The sequence below is a fragment of the Pteropus medius genome, unplaced genomic scaffold (assembly GCF_902729225.1).
Source record: "Pteropus medius unplaced genomic scaffold, Ma_sr-lr_union100, whole genome shotgun sequence".
NCBI classification, from domain to species: Eukaryota; Metazoa; Chordata; class Mammalia; order Chiroptera; family Pteropodidae; genus Pteropus; species Pteropus medius.
This window is the reverse complement of record NW_024352787.1, coordinates 616981-641202: the sequence shown is the minus strand read 5'-3', so window position 1 is coordinate 641202 and position 24222 is coordinate 616981. Positions and strand designations below refer to the sequence as shown.

Below are 24222 nucleotides of genomic sequence, written 5' to 3'. Positions count from 1 at the left end.
TTATTTCTTTTAGAAACTGGAGTTTTAAAAAAATTACAAACGTGGTTTTATTGTGCAAGAACGATTGTTATAAGGGTAAACCATCTCTTAGAAAAAAATTGAGTGTACACATTAATCTCCTAATTTGCAAGTATGGAATTTAGACCAGCATCTTAAGGACCAGGGAGACAGTCTTGCATGTTGAATAGAGTCGGATTGGCACTAGAAATACACTCATCACATTTTAGTTATTTAATGGGGCAAATTCCATAACCCTTCTGAAATGATAATAACCCACAGCAAGGCTGTGAGGATAAAAAATAGAGAATATATATAAGGTAATCAGGGACTAACAAATATTAAGAATTCAAGCAGTACCACATTTTCTGGCTTTCTATGATATCCAGCTAGTGGACTTGATAGATTATATTGAAACATTTACATCTTTAGTCTTCCATGGAAATAACCATATATATTTGTACAGTCGTAAGTCATCTTTTCCTATAAAATAAGTTGAATGTAACAAGGCTGCCTCAGTTTAAATTCCTCGCCCTCTTCATGGAATCACATTTTAGGACAGCCTAGGCTATCCAAAATGGCTCTTGGCAATAATGTTCTTGAAACTATGATGCCAGTAAATAAGAATATTCTCAGAGTGTGAAGCTGCTTCCAGCTTGCAGTGATGTCACGTTTCCCAAGAAGCCTGAGGAATGCACTTTTGTCCTGCCCAAGGATAGCTTTATCTAGGAGTAGTACTTGGTAGCTCCTTCGTGAGGGTTGAGAGTACCATATGTTGTACTAACTCGTAGAGCAGAAATGCAAGTTGTTTCTTCTCACCCAGTATTACAGTGGAGAAGAGAGATAAACTTGATGTTGAAATAAATTTTAAAGCCTGTAACATTTCAGACTGCATTCCTGATTTGGAAAAAAGTCAACATTAACTTGTAAAATGTTTAAAATCCACATTCCCAAATGATGCAGTAAATGTATTCTTTTTTTTAAGGGCTCTAGGTGGACACTACAAGCAACAACTATGAATGGGAAAATTGTAAGTGTGAGACATCGGGATATTTTACCTCCCCTGGTCACTATTGCTTTGTTTTAATCCCTTTGCCCTTTTTCTTATTCCCTTTCATAACATTCCCAAGCCCCCTGTGGGATCACGTGTAGGAACTTACCACTGAGACTTTTTTTCTCCCCGCCTTTAGGGAAGTATTGAAATTCAGCCAGATCAGATGCAGGTAAGGACAATATTTAAGTTGTTCTCAGAGATCAGACTCTCCTTTGAGACCACAGTAACAGTTCATCTCCACTTCCTCCTCAGACTGTGAACGCCATCCTGATCGTTATCATGGTCCCCATTGTAGATGCTGTGGTGTATCCTCTGATTGCAAAATGCGGTTTCAATTTCACGTAGGTGACTGGCAAGTTGGGGTTGGGATGAGGGTCCGTTAGTCCTAGGGCTTTGCAAATAGGCTGCACTCCCTCAGCTACCAGGCCTCTGTGGAAAGAATGCCTGTCTTCCCTCCCACAACACCACCTTTATGATGGAGTTTTAAAGAAATATATTTGAATTCAAGGTCTGTGTGCTGATGTTTCTGTAAACTTGCTCTTAAAAAAGTACTATTAATGGCAGCCTGAAAAAGCCTCTAATTAAGGCTCTTTTATATATGTTGAAGATTGTTCAGAACAGGCTTCCCTAACAAGTGCCACTTGGGCATGTAGAGTATTTTGAGCTGAATACAATCAAGGCCCTGGGGCTCATGAGAAATTTCTGCCCCTCCCTTAACTACCTAGAAGAATCTAAATTGGGGACCTTGAGCTGAAGGCCCTCTCCCTTAAAGATTTAAATTTGAGGCCTTGCCCATAATAAATTATTACCAGAAATAACTTTATGGCCTCTCTATAGGGCAGGGCAAACATCTAAATTACTGAACATCAGGCTCTTATCATCCTGTGAATTGCCCTCCTCCCCAATGAAGCCCCAAGGCATTTTACCTCATTCTTTGCTTCAGGATGCCATATATACCCCATTTTCCCTTTCTGTCCCTGAACCTCTTATTTATGTAGGGTTTCTATACAAATATATGTAATTATATTTGGTTACTTTCTCTTGTTAATCTATCTCATGTCGATTTGATAAATCAACGGAAAGAACCTAAAATGGTAAAGATAATTTTCTTCCTCCCTTATAATGTAGATAATAGAAATATTAACTCTAATCCAAAATATCACTCAAATTATAGTTTCTAGAAATTAAATGTAAAGATACAAATGAGAAGCTGTATTACATTTATCCTTTCTAGACTTGGTCGTGAGTAAGAGATGAAGAGATGCTTTCGATCTCATGTGTTTGGGGGGAAGTTAGTTTTGTTTAGGGGAACGGTGAGAGAGGAATGCTTCCTTCAGGGCTCATCATTAGTTCGTTTGTATAAGGCTAGTTGAGAGTCACTCTCTTGCTTGTCCCATCAGCTCCTTGAAGAAGATGACAGTTGGAATGTGCCTGGCTTCCATGGCTTTTATGGTGGCTGCAATTGTGCAGGTGGAAATTGATGTGAGTTGCTCTCTGATTCTTCAGTGGCCTTCCCAGATCACTCAGGTTGGGTGTTCAGAAGCCTTCTTTCTCCAAGACTGAGATGATTAGGGGAGGCCAGGGTCTTTGCTGATAAACTAGGTCCTGGAGCTATGGACAGTGTACCACGGGGCAAAACAGTCCCTTTCTGACAGTGTACACTGCAGGGTCTTATCATTGAAAAGGACACAGCCAAAAATAGGGTCAAATGGTTGCCTTTAATTCAGAGAAAAACTAGATGGCAGTTACATAAGGAGCTTCCATTTATAATTCAGTTTTTATAGTAGGAGGAAAGTTTATAGAACTTGTTCTTTTGCAATATGAACTCCTAAAAGATCTAGAGGAAGTTCAGCACTCACAAAGTACTTCAAAAAATGTGTAAATTGTCTTTGATGAGTCTTCCCTTTCGTATTCTAATGTTTCTAATAATGATTAATTCCTAAGCTAATTCACTGGTCTTTGGGCCCACCACGGGGCTAAACTACACTTCTAATGCCCTTAGTCTGAAGTCAGGTCCTAGAAATAAGGCGTTATGTAGTATGTAAGAAAAGAGGTAAAAGGGCTCTCTCCACCCCCCCCATCACTCCCTCCCTCCTTCTCTCTCTTTTTAATTTCTATTTTAAAGTTTTTAAATTATGATAAAATATACATAACAAAATCTACCATCTTCACCATTTCTAAGTGTATGGGTCAGGAGTGTTAAGGATATTCACACCGTTGTGCATTCAGTCTTCAGAAGACTTTTTCATCTTCCCAAACTGAAGTCCTATATTCATTCAACAAAAACTCCCCATTTCTCCTTCCCCCCAAGCCCTGGTAACCACTTTTATTGTATTTTCTGCCTCTGTACATTTGACTCATCTAGATACCACATTAAGTGGAATCATACACCATTTGTCTTTTTGTGATTGGCTATTTCATCTAGCATAATGTCCTCAAGATTCACCCATGTTGTAGGATGTGTCAGAGTCTCCTTCTTACTGAAGGCTGAATGATATTCTATTGAATGGATATAGCACATTTTGTTTATACATTCATCTGTTGATGGACACTTGGGTCCTACCCCTTGGCTGTTGTGAGTATGGGTGTACGCACTTTCTCTTGAGCTAGCTAACTTTGTGGAAAATGAATCGTGGGGCTAAAATAGAAATAGATTGCTTCAGTGACACTGGGATTTGAGAAGGAGCATTGTAGGAAAAAGGCTTTGTGGGAGGTATTTAGCATCTCTCAGCAAGCACGGCTTTCTGTGGCTGGAAGGAAAGTGACTCTAATGCCATGCTTAAGATTATCTTCAATACAGACTGAAGACCTCACTGCCAATTATCTTTCATTTTGCTCAGAAAACTCTTCCAGTCTTCCCCAAAGGAAATGAATTCCAAATTAAAGTAATGAATATAGGAAATAATAACATGACTATAGTTTTTCCTGGACAAACGGTGACACTTGACCCACTGTCTCAAGTAAGTAGAAGGAGATGCAATTTTCTTTTCCTCTTCTGACCTGAGTTATAATAAGATTTGCAGAAGCCAATCTTGGTCTTTCTATAAATACCGAGAGAGCCCAGATATGAAATGTCTTAGTATCTTGATCTCCTTTTATTTTCACTCTAGACCAGTGCACCTCAAACTTTAATGTGCCTAGGAATCACCTGGAGAGCTTGTTAAAATGCAGATTATTCATCAGAAGTTCTGAAATGCTGCATTTTTAACAAGTTCTCAGATGATATTGCTGCTTCCAGTACATGGAACCACACTTGAAATAGCAAGATCTGGGTGAGTGGTTCTCTACTAGGGCCAATTTTGCCCCATTAAAAGACATTTGACAATCTCTGGAGATATTTTTCATTGTCACAACTGAGAGTATGCTATTGGCATCTCCTTTGTAGAAGCCGGGAATGCTGACATATAGCTCCCCACAACAAGAATTATCTGGCCCCAAATGTCAGTAGTGCTGAGATTGGAAAACCCTAATATGGAGAGTCATTGGTCTGGATTAGAGGGTCTCAACCTTGAGTCCATATTGGACTCACCTGGAGAACTTTGAAAATTCTGATATGCGTCCCAACCCCACAGATTTTGATTGAACTGGTCTCGCTCCTGTTTAGACATGGTTGAGAACCACCACCTTAGATTCCATCAAACTAATAATTTTTAAGAAACAAAGTTCAACTCCTGATGGTTGGGGTAGCCCAGCATTGATTATTTCTAGGGCTGTTGCTTTTCCCCTGATGCTGTACTTTGTCCAATGACATTTATTTTATAAAACAAAATAAAAGTAAAATGCTAAATGAAAGGTATAATTCCTGTGGTAATACTAAACAACTTTATGGCAGAGTCTATAAGGGTGGTGGGGGATGGAGACAAACTAATGCCAGCTCTCCCACGGCATTTTTAGATATGTATGAATATGCACTGGGAATATCAAATCATATGTCATGACAGTGTTCAGTTACACAGTGCAGAGCAAGCCTCTGTGGTATTCACTATGACTCCTCTTCCCCCATTGTAGACAAATAATTTTATAACTTTGGATACGGACAAACTGAACAAGATAAACGTTTCTTCTGCTGGATCGCCAGTCACTACAGTAAATAATACCTTTGAGAAGGGCCAACGCTACACCCTTCTAGTGTGGGCCCCCAATCATTACCAGCTGGTAAGTAGCTGGACACCTACATCTGACTCTTTCCTATTTGTGATGTTAAAGACATAGTCTTTTAGTGGTGTGACTTTGTTTTACTCCTATGTAGTATTACATTTGGTAATCCTCAATTCCTTCTTCAAGGACACAAGTCAATTGACCGCCAATAAAAGTTCTATTGGTGGATGGGAAGAGTTAATCTTAAAATTTTTTTAAAGAAGAATTTTTTGAGCATGGTTTGTGTGTGTGTGTGTGTGTGTGTGTGTGTACACAAGTCACACAGAGTAAATGCATGTGAGCATGTATATGCATTTTCAGTGAGTTCTTGAGATAAAGTTTAAAATATATCTTTAATTATATTAATTTTAAATATTTGCACTGAGTAATTAGAAAATTAGAACAGTTTCTGAAAAAAAATAGTGAATATATCAAGTAAAAGCAATAAAAACACATATAAAATATTTAATGACAAAATATGGGTATCTAAATAAGCCATTCAGCATATAAAGAAGCTCTGAAGGTGTACTTGAACTAAATGAAGGCGTTGTGGGTGTTGTGTAAGGTGAGCTTCTATAGCACTGCAATATAGAATTAAGAATTCTGGGTCATGTGTTTAATTAGAGAGCTGTTGAATGGCTTGTTCTAAATTCTTGGAAAGCGGTATTCTGTGGAACCACTGGAAAGCAAATATCAAAAATTGTAGAGACTCACATTAACTTCAAAACAAACAAAAAACAAATGAACAAACGCAGCGCTGAGGAATGGAGCCCAGCAAATGTATCATTATGCCCTTAGCTCCCAGAATAAATGTCAACATCGTTCTCCTTCTCAAAGCCTGAAATGGTAATCTAAACATATTCTAATGGATTAGATTTGAAAATATTTTCTTTCTCAGGTGAAGGATGGCCTTAACCAGAAACCAGAAAAAGGAGAAAATGGAGTCAGGTGTGTATATTTCTTTAAGAATTAAGTTACATCAGCTTCTTTTGGAAGTAATGCATACCCATAATAAAGTCCAACTGTAACAAGGTTATGAGGTTTATCCCAAGAAGGTAAGGCTGGTTCAATATTCAAAAAAATCAATCAGTATAATCCATTATCTTAATAAGCTAAAGAAGAAAATTCATATCATCATATCAATTGATGTAGAAAAAGCATATTTATAATAGCTCCCAAAAAAGATGAAATACTAGTTATAAGCCTAATAAAAAATATACAGGATTCATGAGTTGAAATTGAAAAAGGCTTATGAAAGAAGTCAATGAAGGGCTAAATAAATGGAGAGATATGCTGAGTTTGTTGATTAGAAGACTTAATATAGTAAAGACGTCAATTTTTCCCAAATCAATCTACGAGTTTAGTGCAATTCTTATTAAATCATAGCATTGTTTTTGTTGTTGTTTATGATTTTCCAGTTTTATTGAGTTATAATTGATAAATAAAATTGTATATAATAAAGTATACAATGTGATGATTTGATGATATGTGTATACATTGTGAAGTACTTACTACAGTCAAGTTAATACATTCATCACCTCACAGTAACCTTTTTTTGTGTGTGTGATAAGAATGCTTAAGATCTAATCTCTTAGCAAATTTCAAGTATACAATAATACAGTGTTATTAACTACAGTCACCATGTTGTACATTAAATCCTCAGAGCTTATTCGTCTTAGAACTGTAAGTTTGCACCCTTTAATCAATATCCCATTTCCCACCCCCCAGGCCCTGGCAACCACCATTCTACTCTCTTTCTATGAGTTTATTCAACTATTTTTTTTTATTCCACATATAAGCAATACCCTATGCTAAGTTTATTTCACTTATGCTAAGTGAAATAGCATATTTAGAAAAAGCATATTTATAATAGCTCCCAAAAAAGGGAGCTATTATTCACTTAGCATAAGTGAAATAAACTTACCATAATGCCCTCCATGCTGTCACAATGACAGGATTTCCTTCTTTTTTTTATGGCTGAGTAATATTCTATTGTGTATATAATTCAATTATATATGTTATAAAAAAATTTTACATATATGAAAATTTTGATAAATTAGATTTTATCCAAACTAAAAGCATTCGTTCTGTAAATCTTGCTGTTAAGAGAATGAAAGGGTAAGCAACATACCAGTAGAAAATATTTATAAATTACATACGTGACAAAGAATTTGTCATACCCAAAACTCAAATAATAAGAAAATAACCCAGTTAAAAAACAGAGCAAAAGATTTTAATGGACATTTTACCAAAAAAAGATATACAAATGGCAAATTAACACGTGAAAAGATGTTCAACATCATTGGCCATTAAGGAAATATAAGTTAAAACCACAGTGAGTTTCGTGGATGGCTATAATATGTTTTTTTAACTGACAATACCAAAAGGATTTAAGTCCACCCTAATGACCTTATTTTACTCAATACAGTCATTCTGAAGTGCTGAGGGTTAGGATTCCATCACGTGAATTTGAAGGGGGACACAGTTCGGTCTATAACACCTTCTTTTGTGTGTTCTGGATTGTTCCTCTGTCTCATACACATGCGCATACCACCGCTGCCCCATCAGCTGTGGAAGGAAATACGCTGATGATGGTCACTGGGCCTTTTCCTGATCTTTGTATTTGATTCTGAATGCAAAGCTGGACGTGCCTCTCGGATTTCCTTTGTACCTCAAAGTGTGCTTTCGTGCCTCAGAACCCACTGTTTGATTTCTTCAGAAATGTCTCCTAACTTTTATCACTTTGGACACTTTGAGTTGCAGTATCATTTCTTCCGATGCTGTTAACACTACTTTTTTTTTTTTTTTTAATTGTCTTTGTTGAGATCTTGGGAAAGAAGGACCCATGAAATCAGCAACACTACCCCACCAACCTACCCGCGTGGTAAAAGATACACCAGAAACTTTTTTCTTTTCATTAAAACATCAAATCCTTAATAGATCCAAGGTTTTATTATTCCAGTACTATCCAGGAGACAACCCATAGAAAAAGGGGAAGTTCTGAACAACTAGTCAGAAACTAATTGATAAACAGAACAAGTTCAAGAATTTCAAGAAGTAAGATTTCTGAGAAATCTTGAATTAAAGAATGATTACACAAAATTTTAAGCAAAATGGTGTCCTTTTAATTATGTGGTATCTGTAAGTTGCAAGATTTAAATAGACTACCCTAAACAGAGCCTTTTAAATAAAGTGGCAATACTGCAGTCAAAAACTGATCGAGAACTTAATATTGATCTTTTTCACGCATTTTTTTAATGTTACATATTACACCATACATATGTATCTATAAATATGTTTTTGGCATGTTTTTAAATAATGTGTTATCCTGTGAATGTCATTCTGAAATAATATAAATAATATAAAATATTATTTTAATATTTTGCCATATTGATATATATATCCCTTATCCATGCACTCAAACCACTGTATAATATTACATTGCATGGATATACCACATTTTTATTTACCTATTTCTCTACTCAAGGAAATTTAGGTTATTCCCATTTTTCCAAACAATGCCACAATCCTCATTCACAAGTGTTTCTTTGTCCACATATGGAAAGTTAGGGAAGTGGTCTTTAAACCTTTTATCACATTCAATAAAAATATTTTGAGCATGCACCCACAATGACTATGATATCTTTTATAAATTATATATAAACTACTATACCAAATTCATATGTGCATCATAAGTAATACAAAAAAGAAATATAAATAGGATAATAAAAGTAAAAAAAAACACCAGTGTCTTACAAAAATCATTAGTGTAGATAATGTGATTGTATGCATCATTCATTTCTAAAAGAAATCTCAGTTTAAGGATTTGAAAAAAGCTATGCATGAGCCTGGTTGTAAGTTTAGTTTATTTCAATCTTGGTTTTCATAACTGTCATACTGATAAAGATACTTTAAGGAGGAAGAGAGGGCGAGGCATAATTGGCCATAAGTAGATTCAAAAAGAAAACTCAATTTAAAAAGTTGTGAAGGTTTTAACAAATGATGCTGGAACAACTGGAAATCCACACACAAAAGACTGAAGTTAGACCTTCGCTACCTGATACCATACACAAAAATTAACTCAGTGGATCATAAACCTAGTATAACGACGACAATAAAATTCATAGAAGAATAATAGGAGTAAGCCTTCGTAACTTGGGTTAGGCAATGGTTTCTTAGATATGAAACCAAAAGCACAAGCAACAAAATAATAATAACAACAACAACAGCTTGGGCTTCATCAAAATTGAAAACTTTTGTGCTACAAATGTTATCATCAGGAAAGTAAAAAGACAACTCAGAATGAGAGAAAATATTTGAAAATTATATATCTGATAAGAGACATGATGAATATATAAAGAATTCTTATAAGTCAATAATAAAAGGACAAATAACCCAGTTTTTTAAAGGGGCAAAGTATTTGAATTGATATTTTTCCAAAGAAAATACACAAATGCCCAAAAGCGTATGAAAAGTTTCCAAACATCATTAGTCATTAGAGATGGCTATGATTCGCCTAATGCAAATCAAAACTACAGTGAGATACCACATCACACTCACTGGGCTCTAATTTTAAAACAAACAGATAATAAGTGTTGGTGAGTATGTGGATAAATCTGAATCCTTATAAACTGCTGGTGGAAATGTAGCCACTGTGAAAAACTGTTCCTCAAAATGTTAAACATATTTACCATATCATCCAGCAATTTCACTCTTAGGTATATACCCCTCAAAATGAAAATATATGTCCACCCAAAAAATTTTAGTTGAATATTCATAGCATCACTACTCACAACAGACAAAATGTGGAAACAATTCAAATGCCCATCTACTGATGAACTATGGTATATTCGTACAATGGAATTTTATTCAGCCATAAAAAGGAAGGGCTGATATATGCTATAACATGAATGCACCTTAAAAACATTATACTAAGTGAAAGAAGCCAGACACAAAAGACCCCATACAGTACGATTCCATTTACATGAAATGGCAAGCAAATCCATAGAAACAGAGCAGATTAGTGGTTGCCAAGGACTGCAGTCAGGCAGCATGGAGAGTCACTGCTAAAGGGCATTGAGTTTCTCTTTGACAAAAATTAGATTGTTGTGATGGTTGCACAACCCTGTGGACATACTAAAGCCACTGAATTGTACACTTTAAATGGGTGAATTTCGTAGTATGTGAATCTATCTCACAAAGCCATTTTATTTGTAAATATGAGAAGGAACAAATCTCTTAGCCTCTTGGTTGTTCTTTAAGGAACTGGTCCCATCTTGTCATTTTCTAAGCTGGTTTTCATTCTCCATACCTCATTCCATGATCACTTTGTAGTCTTAGATCCTGATATTCCTAAGAGACCTAAGCTAACTTTAGCCTTAATGGGACCCTAGGATCCAAAACTATAAGAGCACAATAGATTTTGACTCTCTGCTCTCCTCACCCTTCAAAGCACTCAGAGTATGTTTGCTGCTTATGCTCTACTATTTTCTGTGTGTGCATATGAAAACACGTGTGATGTGTGTGATGTTGCGCTTTTTTTTTTTTTTTTTTTGAGATTATTTTCATCCTTTGTGGTATTTGTACCAGCCTGAGAGATGTCAGATAAGTAATAGGTCTAAGAGTGGGATTTATTCAGAGTCTTATGGCTTATAAGTGATAAAGCCAGGACCTAGGCTGAAAGGTCTACTGCTTAACTTCATACTCTTCCCACTGTCTTTTTTTGAGTGGTTCATCTTAATCTTTGACAAGAGTAGCTTGTACAGTTTGGAGCAGTATTAATTCTGCCTGTCAGTTTGAGTTTTCTATATTAATAACTTATCAAACTATACCAAGTTGAATTTCCAGGGACATCATGACCTGAGTTTAATTCATAGAGATATTCTTCCAGTCCTTAGATTTTTACCGGCATTACTTGTTGCCATAAGTTGATGAAACTTGTCCACACATTTTAAGGATATAGAAGTTAAGTTATTATTTTCTATACTTAGATGTACTCTATTAGTACCTCTTATTCTCTAAATCGGATAGTCTACTGTAAACCTTCACTCATCTATTTGGTAGGAAAAATGAGCTGGTGTTATTTTGGGCAGCACCCTTCTCCCTGGGGTAGTATAAGAACGTAAGGGTCTTCTATAGCCTGGGACATTTAAGGAAGGGATCTGTAGTCATCTGTCCACACTGTCACCACCTATATGGTCCCTTGAAGGCAAACAGTTCAGCTGGTTCCATGTGAAGCTTGGGCTTGGGGATTTTGCAGAAACTAGAAGTCTTTTGGGGCATTCCATTCCTAGCTCTATTCCAGCGTGGTGCTGGTCACTGTCACTCCAGGACCTGCAGGCACTGTTCTCCTCCACCCGAAGGGAATTCCTCAAAACCATTTCTGATTGCTGGGCTGGTCCACTTCTTCCTCGCCAGTCCTTGGAGTGCTTCCCTGTCCCAGGCTCCTCTTTAGAGGTAAAGGAAATAAATAGGCTTCCTTCACCAACCCCCAAAAAGAAGCCCCAGTCAGAAGCTGTCTTTTAGGTTCTCAGCAACTTCTGTTTTTGGTCCTTCACCACTTTAGTTCTAAAGCTTCTGAAGCAAAGAACAAAGGCATGGCTGCCTTTTTGAAGGGGAACCAATCATCACCTAGTTCAGTCCATACTTAACATCCCAAAACATCATTGAAATAGTTCCTAGTTACAAAGTACTTTGAATAGTTCCTGGCATTTAACCGTGTTAAACAAATTCTTTTTTAGATGTGTTCTCATGAGCGGATGAGCAAGGGCAAGTCTGGAGTTGCTTACTTTCTGCCTTTACTCTAAAAATCTTCTGTAAACACCTTAAATTCATTCTGATAGACCAACTTCCGGTGCACATATGTGACTTAGAACAAATCATTCCACAGTCCAGTCACAAGATACATGGTTTTCTGTTTCAGATTTGTAAATGCTTTAAATGAGACTTTAAATGTCACAATGGATGATGGGAAAGTTTATATAAACATCGCCCCTCACACTGGCAGTGAATATCAGTTTTTCTCTTCTGGCAAGTAAGTACCTATACTGGACACCCTGTACCAAGTTCAAGGATTTCAGGTCTTTTTTGTTTGAATAATACATTTAAGCTTTTTAATAACAAGAATGTTAACCTATATTCTTTTTTTTTTCCCCCATAGAAAAACCTTCACACTAAGCCTAGCAGGGATTTCAGAACAGTGTAGAAATTCTTTTGAATCATCCAACCTTGAATTCGGTAGTGCAAATACCTATGTAATCACAAGGAAGGTTAGTAACTCATTCCATCATCTCAGAAGTTCTACTCAGACTTTCTTGATCTGAGTCCTCTCAAACACTCAGGCTAGAGTAATGATTTAACTAGAGTGGTATTCGGATGTGTATTTTAAATAGGTTTAGAATTAATTCAGTTCATCGCCAAGTCTTTAACTTATCATTGACTTAAGTTCACCATTAGAATGAGACCGAACAGACTGACTTAACTCTTATTAAAAAGTTCACATGGACCAGTATCTGATGCTTTTAGTTCAAAGAGATGGCAATGTTTTAAACATACCTGACTACCAATCTACTCTCTTATTTAAGAGGAAAACACTAGTGAAGATACTTTCAAATCTCACCAAAGGCCATCACGGGTATAAAATGTAGTGTTGTGTATTTACATTGAAAATGTATACTTGGTAACCATACGATGTGACCCTAGAAGTCCAAACTCAATTTGCCTGTTCGAGCAATTTTTATTTTCGAAGTGATCTCGATTTTAATGTCTTCTTCTCACTTTTGCCTCGTTGGTTTAGAGTGATGGCTGCCCCGAACCGAAGATGTTTGAAGATATTTCACCCAACACAGTTAACATAGCTCTGCAAATCCCACAGTATTTCCTTCTCACCTGTGGCGAGGTCGTTTTCTCTGTCACGGGATTGGAGTTCTCCTATTCTCAGGTTTCTTTTTCATTGTTTTCACCAGCCTCGCCCTACACCCCTGCTTTCAAAAATGCTGCTGGGACTTCGTGTAAATCTGGGGTAGCTATATAGTTATAGTTTTAAATAATTCTAGAAAGCATTCTGGTAGGTTCTACCAAACGAGGTTTTTGAGATCACCAAGTCTTGTCTTTATTGACTAAGAATAGTACTGTTTAGCTTCGTGAGTACATATATCGTATGTGTCTGTATCCCCACAGTCATAAACAGAGGTTTATAGTCCTACGTAGGAAAAACTATATTGATTGTCACCAGATCCTAATAGTCAGTAGACTGCTTTCTGAAACAACCAGATGGTATCCGCGAGTCGTAAGTCATAATAGTGCTCATTTCCAGGTCTGTGGCCTCATTATCCTTAAGGTTCAGTTGAGGTCTCTCTGTAGCTTCTAATAAACACTGATTAAGGCCTAGCTTTTAAAAGACAAAAAAATACATATTGTTGATTTTATGTATATTACACTAATGAGGCAAATTTTGCTGATATCTGATTTAGAGCTTAATTTCTTAATTTCGATAAATGATTTTATCAGAACTACAGTTATAGTAGTTTTGCATCCCCACAATATCTAGCACCTTTTTGGCAGTAAAGTTTTGCAGTAAAGATTGTAAATGTGAACTGAATAATCCCTTTGTGCAGTGACCTCACAGTCTAATAAAGGAGATGACTCTAACATAGGTGACAAGAGTTTAAAGAGAGGTTTTGGAGACGTGTCAAAAAAGCTCACAGAAGAGCACGCTCAAGGCTCAGAAAGCAGCCTCCTGTGTGGGGAAGAGGTGTCGTGCTGGGTGGCTTCGCTTGGACACGCTTCTTTAGAAACAGAATCAGTTCATCTGTAGATTTGTTCGTTTAACTAGGACGGCAACTTGGCAAGTATGTGGAGAGTGAAAAAGGAATCTTTGTATGTTCCTGCAACTTGAGCATTTGGGGTATCTGACTATCCGAGCAATTATCCCTTTTACATTTAAACCAGCCTGACTTTTAATGTGCATTTATTAGGGTAGACCGTTTAATGGAATGCCTCGGTGAGTTGTGTACTGCTGCTAAGGTTGATATCTAGTTTGGGATTCTCTTTGCTTCCTCAGGCTCCTTCCAACATGAAGTCGGTGCTTCAAGCAGGATGGCTATTGACAGTGGCTGTTGGCAACATCATAGTGCTTATCGTGGCAGAGGCAGGCCAGTTCAATGAACAGGTATGGGCTGGAAAAGGAGATTGTATGTATCTCTGTGCTATTAATGGTCATCATGATGACCCTCCCTAGCCATCTACACATACATAGTCATCTCAGCTAGTGGCTGAATAAAACTGCCAGGCCAGCCAGATAGGGCAGTTACAAAATGGTCTTCAGGCCAAGCATGTGCTGATTCTTATTTTCACTGTGTTACACAGTTGCAAATTGACAAACAACATAACCAGATTGGGTTAACGTGCATACACCTTAATGCGGTTTACTATCAAAGAAAAGACTTTCCCAGCTTCAGTGAATGCAACTTAATGGTCTCAAACCAGACATGTTATCTAGAAACTGTCATAATACCTAAAGTTAAAGCCATCATAAAGGTGGTTGTAATATTTCCAGCTACAATAAAGTAAGGGCTTTTTATGATACTTAAGCTCCCTCCTTCAGCACATTAACATATCTACCTCCTAAGGGAGTTGTCTCTTACCTGAGCCCATCAATTTCACCACTTCCCCTGCTGGGTCCCACCAAAGCATCTGCATGCTCATGACCTCAAGGCACTGCGGAGAAATAAGTCAGGAGTCAACTGCAAACAGTCCCATCAGGTTCTTTTCCTTTCAAGAGTGCTGCCTGGTGCTCTCTTGGTCTCCATCCTTCCGGGGGCCAGCTACCTGCCTTAAGACTTGGGTTTTTCAGAAATTTTCTCTCATCTTCCCAAAGTCTTGTATTTCTGCATTCCAGTGCTATTTAAAAAAAAAAAAAAAAGTTATCTTTAAACTCACACATTCAAGAAAAACTGGCCCTTCTGTATCTGTGGCAACAACTGACCATGACATTTATGGCGGTGGCCTACCAATTTTCTATAACAATTTAATTTAAAAGCACCTTCCATCCGGACACAGCAAGAAAATATACCCATGCCATATACACTACATAACTTGTATTGTTTCTGTTTTTTTCTTGCTCCAACTCCAACTTCTTCAAAGTGGGCCGAGTACATTCTGTTTGCTGCATTGCTACTGGTTGTCTGTGTCATCTTTGCCATCATGGCTCGATTCTATACTTATGTCAATCCGGCAGAGATCGAAGCTCAGTTTGATAAGGATGAAGAGAAAAAGAACCCGGAAAACCCATATTACACATTGGATCCCGTCTCGCACACACAGATGTGAATGTCAACAAGCAAGTGGAGGATGGATTGGGCCCAGAACAGGCCCTGACTTCTGTCCCCAGGTGGCAGGACACTCTGTAGTATGGCCCCTAATGGGGAAGACTTCAGAATTGTGAACCAAACCAAGAAGGCTATTTTCTAAGAAACCATCATTGAAACTAAAACTGGAAAAAGCCTTTTTTATTTTAAGAGAAGTCTTATTTAAAGTGTACATGAGTACACACACACACACACACACACACACACACACACACTCTTTTACAACTCTGAGAGCATATCCTAACTCCTTTCCTACCACATAGATGAAGTTATTTTGGACTAACTTAATTTTTTGAAAGGGTGGCAAAGTTCCATATTTTTTGCATGCTAACACTTTATGAAAACGAGGCTAAATGGGGCACGAGACAATGTGAAAGTGAATTGATAGGCTTTAGGATAGCAGCATCAGCTAGTATTAACCTTTTCCTTTTGTTTTTTCTTTTGTTTTTCCAGTCCCCACCTCTTTTTAAATTATGTACAACTCAAAAAATCACTCAGACAAAAGCCAGTAATGATTTTTGGAGTTTCAATCATATGAAATAAACTCTTGTTCTTAAGAATAAGTGTCTATGTGTCTTTGGGTAGGGTAAAAAATCCTTAACATGTTTCCTGATTATTGAAACTGCACACTCATTAAAATTTCATAAGAAGTTGATAAAAGCATGAACAAAAGAAACACCCACATATAATAAATTCCAGGAACATGAAATATTGAGATTTATTTCTTCCTGTTCCTATTTTCCCCAAGGATGTGTATATCTACATTTCTCTTTTCTTACCAGGATCTTCCTATGTGTATATTTATCATCTTAAAGTGTTTTTCTCAATACTCATGAACATTTTTCTGCTTGAATAAAAATTCCTCTAAAACATTATAAACACTTACTGCCTAATTCGTCCTGTATTAATCATTTAACCATTTCCAAGTTTCAGACCCAGAATGAGTCTACTTTGCTATTCCTGAACAAACAAGCAACTATTCTTAGACAAACTTGTACATAACTCTGAATGTTGGAACTGGTTCCTGGATTAAGAGGAAGGACCCACGTTGGACCTCTAAGATGCTTCATGCACAAGCTCATCATTGACCTGTGGAGATGGAATGAAGGAAAAGACTCAAAGTCCAAAGTGAGAAATGCAAATGGAATGATCAAACCTTATTGAAAACTTTCCCCATTCTTAGGATCAATGCTCATTCCTTAACTGGGGCCCATATGGCTCTTTTTCCTCTGGACGTATCTCCATTCTCTTTGCATCCTCTGATCCAGCCAACATCGAGTTTCTTCTAGTTCCTGGAATGCATTGAGTTCTTACTTCCAAGTCGAAGGCAAAAAAAAAAAAATCAGTTCCTAAGACATTTAGTTAGCACTGCTCACCTTCTACTTCTGTCTGGCTCAGCTCTCTTATTTTCAGGATTCAAGCTACTTCCTCCAAGAGTTTCCCTATCCACATTCCTCAGTGTATCGTAACTCTCTAGCTTTCCCTAGGCTGAAAGCTCTGTATGTGCCCTGTTCCGCATTCAGTCTCCAGAACGTGGTAGTCCTCTACGTGCCAAATGTCTTAAACTTCTTGGGCTATGAGGAGTGAGATGGAAGGGGCAGAGAACTGAACATTCAGTAACGATTTGATGAGCCTAAGTAATGAACTCTAGTATAAAAGACTAGCTATAAGGGATGACTAATGTCTCTCCCATTGTTTCTACCCTCTAACTTCTTTCCATCTGCTCCTTTGTTGGGGGAAACCAACAGTTACAGTTGAGCGATGTTTTCATTACTCATCTCTTGTCAATAATCAAAAGAGAACTAATCCTAAACCCTCAAGAGATATTCTAGTCCTAACTTCTCTTGAGCCTCTGGGTAAGTTTGGGCCGCTGTGGACCTTTTAGATCTTATTTCTTTCTCTTGCGAAACAAACAGAACACTAGACATTCCGAGGTCTTAAAAATCCTTTGTGGGTGTCTGCCATACAATAGACTTAAAAATATTTGAGTGGAGGCACGCCCCTCTATCAACTCTGATGTTAACACTGTAGATTGCTTTGCATATAGATGGAAATGACACCTACATCATCTGCATTAGCCTTTAAAGGATATGACAAGGGCTTAGAGGGGAACTGGGGATTTTGCCCATCAGCACTGAGTTTTCAGAGTTATCTTCCCTGTAGCTTTTATCCGCTTTTTATAAACATAATCAAGGCTGATGGGTGCCAACATCGGTGTTCTAGATGAGAGACATTAGACAATGACAAATGTCATGGGGCAGGGGTGGATGAGGACAAATCAGTAACCTCTGGTCTTCTGCCCTTTCCTCGGTCCCCATTTTTTTTTGTGCTTTATGACTTTCTCTAAGTTTTGGGCTAATCAGAGTATAATCAAAATAGTACACTGACTTGAAAGACTGGCTACTGTTAAAGTACAATTCACCATGGCAACTTATGTTGATAATGGAAATGTTTTCATTGGAAATAGGAGGACTTCATCGCTTATATCAAAAGGCTGGAATATTTCGGGCAGTATTTATAATGTACAAACAAATCTTTTTCATAGTGACCTATTTTTATTTTGTTTACACATTTCTCCATAATATTTTTTATTCTGTGACTGTTCTTTATTTCAAGACATTAAAATATTTATTTTGCAATCTATCTTATATTTTATAAAATTACTTCACTAAAAGTATGTTCAAATTTGATTTTTATTGACCATTTAGCCATAGGTTTTTGTCATGCATTCTGGAATTTTTATTTTTTGTAGCTCTTTTTTTTTTTTTTATGACAAACAGTGGTAGTTAACCTTTGTTGGACACTGGGTATGTGCATGTTATGCATGCATAGCATGTTATGCACTCTATTTCATGAAGTTTACAAGCATGTAATCCTTGCAATAGCCCGATAATGTAGATTACTATTATTATTCCCATTCCACAGAGGAGTATTTCCCTTAACTGTTTCCATTTCATAGTGGCCTCCTAAAGCATTCCCTGTCCACCATCACCACAGGAAAGAGAGAGAAGGGAGGTACAGGCCATCCATCACAGAACTTCATTTGACAGTTTTCCCCAGCTTTGTAGCTTCCTGCAAAAGGTGACAAGAGCCCTTTCCTAAACTGCACCTTTGGGCAGAGATGACATTCTCTGTTGCCCCCTGCTGTTCGGCCTGGATTCTAGTCTTCGATAAGACCAGCCTTCAGTGAGACTAAACTTCAGTAAGTCACAAGTCTTAACTCAGGTCCTTGGTTTGGTTTACAAGCAAACAGTTCTCAGTACAGGCATACCTGGGAAGCGTTGCAGATTCCAGACTACCACAAAGCAAGTGTCATAATAAAGCGAGTAATAACCTTTTTGCTGGGGGAGGATCTGGCCTCCAATTTGTTAAAACTATAACATCTGTGAAGCGCAATAAAGCAAAGTTAATAAAACAAGGTGAGACTGTATGTCTCACTCAGCTACTCAAAGTCACAGCCCATGTGTGTCCAATAAGTACTAAGGACCCAGAGCAGGCATCCCAGGAGTGAGTGAGTGAGCCCTTACGATGGAATTCGTGTCCTTAGACAAGGAAAGGAGATCTCCTCTCTCTGCAGTGAGAAGGCAGCAGTCTAAAAGCCAGGAAGAGAAGTCTCGCTAGAAAACAATCATAATGGTATCTTGACCTTGGATTTCCAGCCTCCAGAACTGTAAGACAATTAATTTCTGTTGTGTTATTTAAGCCCCCAAGTGTGTGGTATATTGTTATGGCAGCCTGCGTTGATAAATACAGGGACAGACTGTCCCTGTCTGTCAGAAACTGAGTCAGTTCCCTGGACAGTCTTGGGCAAACCAGGACAAGTTGGTCACCCTAATTTAGGAGCTGATGTCTGTAAAGTGCTTGGGCTTCCTCCAGTGCATGGCGTGTAGTAAGTGTAAGTGCTCTGTAAGTTCCAGCAGTTATCTCATTCCTTCAACGGTGATTATTTGGTAACCTGCTCTGGGCTAAATGTGGCTTAATGTAACTGGGGGTACAAGATAGAAAAAGCCTGCTGTCGTGGAGTTAATGAGCATTTATTGAGTGCCCAGACCAAACCATCAGGGTCTAGCTGTGACCGGTTAATTATGGGACTGTGTCAGAGTGGGAGGACAAAGTTCAGGCACAGCTGGGTTCTGGGGAGGTGACCCTCAGTTACTTCTCTCAGCCGTCCTTCCAGCAGAAGCCACCGAATAAGGTAGTTCTGTTCTCTCATGTTTCTTAAAAAGGAAGCTTGAGAAGCTGGACTTGGTCAAATGACCAAAAGTATTTTGCAAAATGGCTCTGTGCTAGCCCCGCAGCCCTGAACTTTTCTTTTGACAAAGCGAAGTCATCGCAAACTGTTTGTACGGAAGTTTCCCATCTTGGCCACAAGGTGGCAGAAGAGAATGTGCTTTGGAAAATGTGGCGCCAACAAACAGCTTTTGTAAATTGTCAGAAATATCTTATTAGGAATTTTGCATGAATGCATATCAGAAGGCTATATCAGATACTGGGTGTTTATATATCTAGAAGTTTCTTTCTTGCTATTGGCATTTGTGGACTTTTATTCTCTATGGGACTCATACAAATTCCAACAGGAGTCACTTCCTCAGTAGTAGGTCACAAGGTCACATGTGAAAGCAACTGGCTTTATGTATACAGTTGGGAAAGAAACATTTATCAAGCACTTCCGACATGCCAGAGTTTGCATTATTTTACATCTATCCTCATCCACTCTTTATTCGTTCAAAAATATTTATTAAGCTTCTGTTTTCCAGGCATTGATGCAGGCCAGATAAACTGATATATATCAGGTGTTGATGCTATGTGCTTCAAGTACTATGAAGCAAAAATAAACAGTAAGGAGATGGAGAGTGGTGAAGGCTGATATTTCAGATGGGATGTCCAAGGAGGGCTTCTCTGAGGAGGTGACATTTGAGCAGAGACCTGAATGGCATAAGGGAGCAAGCCAGGCAAATGCCTAGGGGAAGAACATTCCAGGAGGGACCCTACCAAGGGCAAATTCCCTGACATGGGAATTTGGTTGGCATGTTTGAGAACAGCAAAGAGGCTCCTGTGTCTGGAATGTGGTGAGCAAGGGATCAGGGACAGGGGACTCAAATTGATCACATAAGGCCTTGTGGGCCACGACAGGGACCTTGGGTTTTGTCCTGTGTGTGTTGGGAAGCTGTCAGAGCAGTAGTCCTCACTGCGGGCTGTTCATTGGAACCATCCGAGGAGCTCTAATTCCAATGCCTAGGCCTCGCCCAAGACAACTGGAATCGGAACTCCGGGGTTGCAGCCTGAGCGTGCTGGGTTCTTCTAAAGGCTCCCAGGGATTCTGATATGCAGCAAAGGTTCAAAACTAGCACTCGATATCGTGTGTGGAAGCACAATAAAAACTGTAAAGACATGATGCAAACGCTATGATTAATGACAACATGTGCCTTTCTGGAATAGCAACTTTAGATGTAGTGCACACATGGAAACATGGCGTCGGTCACTGAGGACAGCTATTTAAATCTGAACTTTAAGTTGGAACTCCTGCCTCCCATCAACTCTAATGAATCTTTACTGGGGAAAATGCAGTTTCTAAAGCATTCTGAATCACTAGAAGCTATGATGACTGGCATGATAAGCATGGTGATATAGCTAAAATACAGGCGTGTTTTTGTTCCTGTATATTTTTCAGTATATGAAATTTAGATATGACCGTCTCTAAGGCAAGGTTTGGATTTCAAGCATAAAGAGATGCCAGTGGTCACATCTCCATAAACTGCAAAATGCTTCTCACATCCTGGGCCTTTCCTCCCAGGCCTTTGCTCTCTTGTTCTGTCCACATCAGTATGTGACATGCTGATGGAATCTATAGAAATAAGAATGTTCGTTTAATTGAGCAAATGCATTGAGTTTGATCTGGAAAAAAAAAATGTTTTTAGGGTCTCTTAAGGAGACTTCAGTGGTACTCTGGACTCCTGACACAGACATGTATAATTTTTAGATCATTTTCTTAAGCAAAGTATTTCAGCCAAGGCTACTGTTCCTTTCCTTTGACATATCAGAACATCTGCACAGTGGAACTATGAATATTATACACACATGCTCTGCTTGGACTCCATTTTGTTGCAAAATAAAGTATAAGATTCTCTCATGACCTGAGTCGGACTCCCATCTCTACCCTGGGAAGATTATCAACAGTTTGGAACATTCCCTCCATTTCCTGGAACTCCTTTTAAAAGGGGTTCTGCTGAATCTGCAAGCCCCTCTCCTTGACCATCCTATTTTCTCATTATGCTCTTGCAATCACTGCACCAGCAACATCAGCCCTGGGCCCAGGAAGTTTAGGTGTAGATGTTGACATTCAGGCTGAAGTTTGAATTTCATGTGGATAAATATCAAATATCAGTTGGGTGTGGCATTTAGTAGAGATTAAAGTGCATATGAAGCTTTTTGATTGGTCTCTGAAATTTCTATATCCTTTCAATTAAAAAAAAATCTAAGAATGGTGGACCCTAAACACTGGTTTTGACAGCAGATATAGGAGGCCCCTCTTTGTTCTCCAGAGCACCCAGTGAGGTGCAAAACGCACAGTAAATGGTGGTACTATAGGCTTTCAGATTATGTTCCCTTAATCAACAGCTTTGAAAGATTGTGTGCAGAACAGTTGATCACCTGCTACCTCAAGTTTATTTTTACAAGAGAAGGTAAGACACTCAGTCAGCTTCATCCCCTCTCCACACCCACCTGAATCAAAACGTTTGTCCAATAAAAAGTTGAAATATTTTCATTCATGTCTTCAGTCTGTTTTCAAAGTCTCTGAGAAACACTATCAAAACTCATATTAAACTTCATTAATATTAAAACTTATAAATCATAATTAGTCTAAAAGTGATCTCACTACAAACTTAAATGACCAGTTTTATTGACCAGGTTTATTTAATTCACTTATTTGTGAAAACTTTAAAAATATTGGAAACTATTTTTTAGTTGATTCCTGTTTATTTTGTTTTCTGCCATGACTATTAGCCAAACTTGGTGTGTTTAAAAGAATTGATTTCCACAATAGGTATTAACAAGAATCAAGCTCATTTAAAAAAATGTTTCATGGTTAAGGTTAAATGAATAAAATATCTTCATTTATATTTCAAAAGAAAAAATAATATTCCTTTAAAAAGTATTAATAATATTCTCTTGCTTTGTAAATTGGCTAAGGAAATTATAAGTTCATTTAAGTTTTATGAAATGGCTATATATTTTATCAAGACTTTTTTTGGAATCAATATGAGTATAATAAAGATAGATAACATTGATCAGAAAAAAACTGTTTGTCCAACCCTGGTCTATCATTTTGAATACTCTGTACTAATGTAGTGTATTTTTTTAATTAGTTTTTATTTTTATCAAATTGAACGCACAAAATCTAAAAAGGCAAAGATCTCTACGTTTTTTTTTAAAAAGAGCAATCCTCCATTTCCCTGACCCGCCCAATTTCCTCTTCCTAGGGAACACCTTGAATGGTTTCATCTGATTGTTTAAATAGCCTTCTTATATAATTAGTTGTTGATTTTTCAGTTTTAAACTTTATGTATTAACTTCCTGTTTTAGAGGAGAATTTAGCTTTTTTTTCCACACACCCTGCCGTTCACACCAGCTACAAATGCACACTAGTGTGTGGGGGAGTTCCCATCCTCTCAATGCGGTTATCTAGTCATTTGTGTTAGATTAGTATTCACCGTCACATTATTATGCTCGTGTAAGTGCTATTTTTGCATAAGCCACATATTATACTATAATTAGTTTCTTCTTCTCTGCACAATACCATAGTTTGGTTTACCTGGAGTTAATCCTTTTTTTTTTTTAATTTTGCTTACTTTCTACATATTTTTACTAATTTAACCTCAAATCTCCCTTGGTTTAATAATCTCTCAATACGATCGAATACACTACATATTTTATCAGTTTCATAGTTTTAAAGATGTTTCTTCTGGAACCTTGTGACGGATGCCAATCTGGAGGCCAGAAAGATCCTGGGGTTCCCTTTACCTCTCTACTTTGTAACGTCCTATATTGCATATCCTACGTCATCATCTTTGATTTTTTTTTTTTAAGTTGGACATTTTTCTGTAGTAGCTTCCTGAGAAATGGAACATGGGAAGTAAATTTTTTGATGGGTCTCACATGAATGAAAATGTTTTTATTCTATCTTCCCATTTAATTGACATTTAGCTGCTTGTACAATTCCAGTCGAAAGCCATTTTCCCTGGGAATTTTGAAGGCCATTGTCACATAGCTTTTGATTAAAATGCCCAAGCCATTCTGATTATTGATCTTTTGTATGAAAACTTTTTTTTCTCTCTAGAAACTTGTAGGATCTTTTCTTGGCTTCCAGTAATTTGAAATTTGATGGTGATATATGTCAGTGTGGGTCCATTTTGTCACTGTGCTGAACGCTCAGTGGGCCTTTTCAATCTGGGAACTCATGTCCTTTGATTCTGGGCCATTTTCATGAATTTTTTTAAAAGTTCTCGCCCCTCTATTTCTTGTTCTCTCTAGAAGTCCTGTTATTTAGATGTTATTCCTCCTTGACTAGCCCTCTAATTTTCTTATCCTTTCTCTTTTATTTTTTTCTTTTTGTTTTACTTTTGAGATTTGATCAACTTATTTTTCAAACTTTTTAATGCATTTTAA

The 24222-nt window shown here is 37.6% G+C and overlaps 1 protein-coding gene across 1 annotated transcript in view; it reads left to right on the top strand.

The window, feature by feature from the left end:
- SLC15A1 (solute carrier family 15 member 1) overlaps positions 1–15763 on the top strand; it is a 57839-nt gene extending 42076 nt beyond the window's left edge. Inside the window, exons 16-27 of the mRNA XM_039849155.1 lie at positions 983–1027; positions 1188–1220; positions 1304–1392; positions 2452–2533; positions 3892–4011; positions 5060–5206; positions 6087–6136; positions 12111–12221; positions 12348–12456; positions 12984–13127; positions 14250–14357; positions 15332–15763. Coding sequence (XP_039705089.1) covers positions 983–1027; positions 1188–1220; positions 1304–1392; positions 2452–2533; positions 3892–4011; positions 5060–5206; positions 6087–6136; positions 12111–12221; positions 12348–12456; positions 12984–13127; positions 14250–14357; positions 15332–15517 — 1224 coding nt within the window. The 3' untranslated portion in view covers positions 15518–15763. The remainder of the gene's footprint in view (positions 1–982; positions 1028–1187; positions 1221–1303; positions 1393–2451; positions 2534–3891; positions 4012–5059; positions 5207–6086; positions 6137–12110; positions 12222–12347; positions 12457–12983; positions 13128–14249; positions 14358–15331) is intronic.
- Positions 15764–24222: the final 8459 nt, after the last annotated feature.